This window comes from Quercus robur, chromosome 8, assembly GCF_932294415.1.
Source record: "Quercus robur chromosome 8, dhQueRobu3.1, whole genome shotgun sequence".
NCBI classification, from domain to species: Eukaryota; Viridiplantae; Streptophyta; class Magnoliopsida; order Fagales; family Fagaceae; genus Quercus; species Quercus robur.
In genome coordinates, this window is record NC_065541.1 from 61,884,041 (window position 1) to 61,890,625 (window position 6,585).

The 6,585-nt window shown below is 32.6% G+C and overlaps 1 protein-coding gene across 1 annotated transcript; it reads right to left on the reverse strand.

Moving 5' to 3' along the window:
• Window positions 1-1,157: 1,157 nt before the first annotated feature.
• On the reverse strand, window positions 1,158-5,987 carry LOC126697505 (glucan endo-1,3-beta-glucosidase-like). Its single transcript, XM_050394516.1, has 4 exons — window positions 5,489-5,987; window positions 4,075-4,650; window positions 1,609-1,897; window positions 1,158-1,273 (listed from the first exon to the last, which is right to left on the reverse strand). The coding sequence occupies exons 1-4, from the start codon at window positions 5,936-5,938 to the stop codon at window positions 1,248-1,250; spliced, it is 1,341 nt and encodes a 446-aa protein (XP_050250473.1). The 5' UTR covers window positions 5,939-5,987; the 3' UTR covers window positions 1,158-1,247.
• Between the last annotated feature and the right edge of the window lie 598 nt (window positions 5,988-6,585).

The following is a 6,585-nucleotide window of genomic DNA, read 5'->3' on the forward strand; positions in this document are numbered from 1 at the left end:
TTCTGGGAGGTCAGGGCAGATCAGAGATTACCTTTTTTTTTGTTTTTTTATAGGAAGATCAGAGAGTACCTTAATTGGACTTAACAACGCATGTGACATTGACTGAATCAACAGGGATGTATGTATAATGATAGATGATAATATAGCAATTTATTATGTATCGGCCCAAAATTACCCAATTTAGTGTAAAATTCGTCTGCATTTAACCCTAAACCGTGTATTATCGACATATATCTTACCAGTGTTTTCTATATCACATGTTTTTTTTTTTTTTTTATATATATAAGATAAAATTCTACTCTAGCCTAATCTAAGTGTATATGTGTGTAAAACTCTCTTCTGGAGACTTGAACCCTGGCCCTTACCCTCCACACCCCACAAGCACTTATACTTGTGGAGTAACCATCGCACCAAGGGTGTGCGGTGGTCTATATTACATGTTTAATCATACAAAAATAATGTAGACGTTTAAGACTTTACTTTGTAAACGTATGTTGTCAAGCTAAACCACGTTATTTTTTTCTTTCTATTTGCTTCTGCCGGCTACAAATCTCTCTACAATTTTCTATTCCCTTCAATTGATTTTAACAATGATAAATAAGATTTTGAATTATTGATTGAAAAAGCAATTGTGTGTGTTTGTGAGATTATGTTAGGATTGACTACATGTGCGTTTGGATGTGGATTAAAATTATAAATTATTTCACTATTCAGCTTATTTTTACTACTATTTATAGACTCCACTGTACTATTTCAACTAACTTTTACTTTTATTTACAGTATTTTTAGTAATTAATTTTCAGTTTCAATAAAATAAGCGGTATCCAAACAAAACCGCATGTTAACATTATGCTTGTTCCAGTATCCATTAAGACCTTCTAAAAGAAAAGAAAATGCAAGTTGATCTACCCACCAACAACCACAACAAAAAAATGCAACCTAAACTATACACTTTCTTTTTAGAATCCCAAACCCTACACTTTCATTTCACATGAAATCGGGAGTATCATTCTTGATTAATCAAAAATTTATAATTTTACACAGTTCTCCACATTATTGGCCTACAGTAACTACAATGGCCTATCATTGGAGTTAGACAGGCCCACCTTTTATGCACAGTGCAACTCACTGTTAAATAAATTATTATGCAACAATTAATTATATAACCGCATATAATTAAATACTTCCTCCAAGTATGGTTACAGATACCAGGCAGTCTTTACACCCACAACCTTTATCTCAAAATCTCATGCGAATGTACAAGTGCCATAACCTGCACAAGACACACACAAAGAAAAGAAATATTAAATTTTGCTTAATTAAAGTTTCAGTCCTTGTGATCTCAGGCTAATACTATAAAAATGAAACCCTTTTATAGTGGTACTCTGATTATATAATATATTATAAACCTGTTTAAAAACTCTCATATACTACTTTCATGTTTATATGTTCTAATAAATATTACTGTTTTCTTTTAAAAAAAAAATATTGTACTTAGTTTTTTTTATATATAATCAAATTCAATCATGTAATTACACCGACAAATATAGTATAACAATTAAGTAAATGTATTTGAATTTAATCTTGATATAAACCAAACACACTTACTTGGGTTGTGGGAGACTAGGACTCCAGAATGAGAGAAATCACAGTTGTAAGAATGTTGACCCTTGGCCTTAAAGAAAGCATTCATGGCGTAGGATGCGTGGGACCTAACATCATTGGGTTGGAAGCAGGCTCCACCAGCTTGAATGGGCCTGCAATCCACCCCTTGGCTGCATACATAGTCTATGTTTGCCTGTAACGTTGCATTGCTAACTCCTGCTTTTGGCATACACCATGCTGCGGATCGGGGTCGGGGTCCTGTGGTCGCTCCTTCTCTTCTTCCTCCACTAGACTGTATAATAAAAACAAAAACAAAATGATTATGATATATGTAGCGGACACCAAAAAACAATTAGCGTCTTAACTTAATGATAAAGAACAATTATCATGAAACGAACGCCATAAATTTGAAGTATTATCGTATTTATTTATTTATGGAAATGCAAAAATTAATTTAATAACGTGTAAGCATAGCATTGGATCTAACAAGACAAGATCTCATCATATGCCAGGGAAAAGGAAAAGAAAAAACTACTGTAGGTTTGCTAATCCGTTTTGAAATTGTTCCTTTCCAAAGTACTTTTTTTTTTTTTTTTTAAATCTCACATTTTTTTACGTGTAACTCAATCTGCATGAACTTTATGCAATTTAATATAACACAGCTTTTTAGTTGAAGCATTAAAAAAAATGTAAATAGTGAAAATATGATTTCGATCTCCAAGTCATGTGGCTGATTTTAATTTTATGCAAGAACTATAAAATACTTCAATTTAATTATTTAAGTTTTAAAAATGTCTCAGTATCACTTTTTTTCTATCTTATCATTTCTATGTAATCACCAATTGTTATTGTGACAAATGTTTTTTTGTTAAACATTAAGATACGTTGAATTTAATATTTTAAAAGAAAATATTACGTTCTCTAACTTGCATATTACGTATGTTTTAATTTTATAATATTAATATGTGATCAAATATGTTTTAAGTATTTCAAAATCTCCATTTTCTTTAAGGAATTTGTAGTTCAACTGAAACCTTTTAATGTTTTCAGTGAAAATGTCTATGAATCAAATCTCCTCAACCCGAACTATCAAATTATAAAAATAAAAAATAAAAAGCTCTTTTATGTGAGCTCCCCACTAATTTCAAATCTAGAAAATCATAGGTTAAGGACCCTCTCCTTTAGGCTTTGAGAACTCTTTATTTGTTTCTCCAAACGACTTGAAGCTCCTTCATAAAGTTTCATCTATGTATGCTAATTAAAATGAAGGACTCAAAGGCTCAAAGCTTAAGTTTGTTAAGAATATGATGACAACTAAATTACAATTTTGTGAACTCCAAAAAGAAAAGTAACACCTGTGCATCTCACTCAATGCACATGAGATATTCACTTCTTCTATTTTCGCTTCTTGAGTATTTTATGGTCTGTTTAGAGTAAAGGGGAGAGATGGGGAATAGAGTAAAATAGATAAGAATTGGCCCCAAAATAGCCTATTTTTAACCAATTTTACTTTACTCCCCCTCCTTCCCCTCTCAATCCAAATAGGCCCTTAGAGTTTATCCCTTACCAAGCTTAAAACCCTTATCTTTGATTCATCCAAAAAACAATAATAAAGGCAAGGGTAACCTTAAAACATTTTTAAAATTTAATTCAGAAACCTTTTTTTAAGGAGATGATAGGGAAAATTTAAAATTTAAAATTAAAATTTTAATTCAAAGTCGGCATTAAATTCTAATACTAATTAGTTCAAACAAAAAATTTATATTGTGACCAAAATATTAATAGTATGATGAATAAATTTACAAAATCAAGAGCCAACACATATATGATCAATATAACTGTGTGGATCATGTGTGTGGAGAGAGAGAGAGAGAGAGAGAGAGAGAGAGAGAGAGAGAGAGAGAGAGAGAGAGAGAGAGAGAGACTATTCTCACTTCATGTCCACATTGCATGGAATAATAATTTTTTTGTTAGACAACAATTGGTTTTTGGGTGTAAGCAGAAGATCAAACTCTAGATCAGTTATTCGGTAACAAGAAATTTTACTAATTAAGTTAACTAAAACTCACTCTTATTTCCACCGTTAAAAGCAAAAGGAACAATCAAATCCGAACAGCTATTTTTTAAAACCAAACGAACGAACATAAAAGTTAAAACTACTCCATACTCTTCCATGGCCCTCTTAAAGGAACCAACTTGCTCTCCGCAATAAATTCAAAATGATATTCTTTTCTTTCCATATTATAAATATTTCAATCGACCATGATTCCTTACATCCAATAAATACTTACAATATAAATTAAATCCAAACAACAACAACAACAAAGTACTTTAATGGTTTAATCCCAAAATTTTGGAATCAACCATAGTTCATCAACAGAATCATCGGGACTGATCATATGTTTTTTTTTTTTTTTTTCGAAAAAAAAAAAAAAAAAAACAAAACAAAATGAAACACAAATATCAAACCTGACCGCGCAAAAGCCCAGCATCATAAATCGGAGTGAAATCTGGTTGGAAAATACCCCAGTTCCTCTCAGCATTTGGACCTGGCTTAAGGTTCTCGTTAAACATGGCGAAAAGGTACGTCTCAAATCTTCGTTTAGGCATCAATGGTGTGCCTCTACGTGAGTTAACATGCCTAACCAAATGCCCATTAAAAAGAGACGCATGCTTCGTGCTACAGGCCACGTAGCCATCGCAGCTGGTTGGCCAACCGGTCTCGCCCACGACCATGTTCACGTCTCCATATCCACTAGCTTTCATGGCCGAGTGCATAGCATCCATCATGGCGTCGAACATGTTTGTGTACCTAAGGCCAGTGTATCTGTCAAGGATACCCGCATTGCGCTTGAAGAGAGCGTAGCTTGCCATATTTGGTGCGTAGTTGAAGTATGGGTAGGGATTGACCATGAAGGGTGACTTGGTTTGGCGTAAGAACTTGAGCATGGGTCCGAAGACGATCCGATCGTAGCCTGGCCTGAATCGGCCTTGACTTGGTGGCTCCGACTTTCCGAGTATGGCAACAGAATGAGGGGATGTTACCTAGTGATGATATGCAATTTAAGAAAATAAAGGTTAATTATTCAATACTCGAGGAGCAATGTTTTGAATCTGATATTAAAATGTCAAATTAACATCCGAATGATGTCATATAGTGAAAGCTAGGCATAAGAAAAAAATTTTGAAAAAAATTCAATTTGTAAAGACAAGAGCAATCAGATGCTTAAAAGGTCTTTAAAACTAAATAGATTCAATTTTTTGAGCTTTTAATACTCTTTTTATTTGTTATTAAAATCTATGCAAAAGAAAAGAGGTTGTGTTAAACATTTTTATGTGATTATTATGTTTCTTTTTTAATTCAATAATTTTAACTATTGACTTTTTTTTCTTTTTTCTTTTTTTGAGAGAGATTTTAACTATTGACTTAATTTTTTTGTTTTCATGAAAATCTAATCAGATAAAAGAAATGTTAATTATTTAGGTTTTTTTTTTTACATCAGGACACTTTTATGTGATTATTATGTTATTTTTTTAATTTCAACCTTTGACCTTACTGTTTGGAAATAGGATTAATTTGTTTGTTTTCATGAAATCTAATCAGAGAAAAGTTGTTATTCAAATATTTTTCTTTTTAATAATTAAGGCACCTTTATGTGATTGTAATGTTTCTTTTTTAATTTCATCTATTGACTTTACTATTTGATTGGATTAATTGTTTGCTTAGATTGGGTTCTAGATTTAAAATACAAGAAACCAAATTTCCATTAAAAAAAATCAAAATTGCCTAAAACAAACGCCAATATAAAATTAAAAAGAGCATATATACCAATACCCAAAAAAGAGAGAGAGGCTGAATTAGACTAATTTCTCTAACTCTAACCTTGATGTTATAGATTCTGGCGAGAAGAAGAGCCTTGTGGATTGACCTCATGGCAGGAACTAGCTTTAAGATAAGGTTGTTATCACCGGTGTTAAAGATTTCATTACCAACAGCAATATAAAGGAACCGTGTCTGAGGGTAGAAAGGGACAATGTGATTGGCAACCCATTGGCGAGCATTGTTAAGGTCTGCAAGGGCTGGGATATCCCCATTGCCAACAGTCACGGTCACGAAAATACCAGTATTGGCAAAGGCTCGGAGCACATCAGGGTTGGTGTCAAAGATTTTGACACTGTCAAAGATGGTCCTAGTTTTGATAAAGTTAGCAACTTGAGCTGGTGGTGGGAGGTTATTTCCATTGGTGCCATAATTTATGCCTATGGAGCTTGAGATTGTGAAGAGGTGAAAGAGAAGAGTTGAGAGGAAGAAGATGCGTTGAAAAAAGGCCATGGTTGTGGCCTTTGTTGTTCTTGTGGGTGTTGAAAGAGAAGAGAAAAGGAAGGGAATTGTGGTATATTTATAGTGTGAGGAGGAGAAGGATTTTATTACTATTCCGAGTGTGATTCGGTTGTTTTTGGATAATTTTTGTTTTTTTTTCTAAATTGGTTAAGCTAATGCTAATATTTTTGCGGATCAAGTTTGTTTGTACATACTAAAATTAACCTTTAAAACTAATAGTTTTGTTGTGGACCATATATTTTTTTGTGCAATCCTATCCCATTCTCAAACAATTTTACATTTTTGAGAGAATTTTTAGGTGTTTTTTAACCCCACACAATAGGATGTATACTGTTCTGCACATGTGAGGTCCACTTTCACGTGAGAGGGAAAAAACTTGCATCCAATGCATAATTTATTTTCTCCCACGATAAGATGCTCAACTCGTAGTAGAAAATTTAAACAATAGTGCATTCAGATATTGGAAAAAAGAGATCAAATAGACTTTGCTTTCTTTACTTTTTTTTTTTTTTTTTTAATCATTTTTTTTAAATTATGCCAAGGTTTCAACACTATAATCATTAATTTAGCTACAAAGGACACAACAATTTGAATCAATCTAAAGGAACATTGTCTAGCTTATTGCTGAAAATTATGGA

What these genes read in the sequence shown, in the direction of transcription:
- LOC126697505 (XM_050394516.1), bottom strand. Translation starts at nt 5,938, where the DNA reads ATGGCCTTTTTTCAACGCATCTTCTTCCTCTCAACTCTTCTCTTTCAC. An exon ending in CTGGGCTTTTGCGCGGTCAG is followed by an intron (nt 1,898 to 4,074) that starts GTTTGATATTTG and finishes TTTATTATACAG; the next exon opens with TCTAGTGGAGGAAGAAGAGA. An exon ending in CCTAGTCTCCCACAACCCAA is followed by an intron (nt 1,274 to 1,608) that starts GTAAGTGTGTTT and finishes TGTCTTGTGCAG; the next exon opens with GTTATGGCACTTGTACATTC.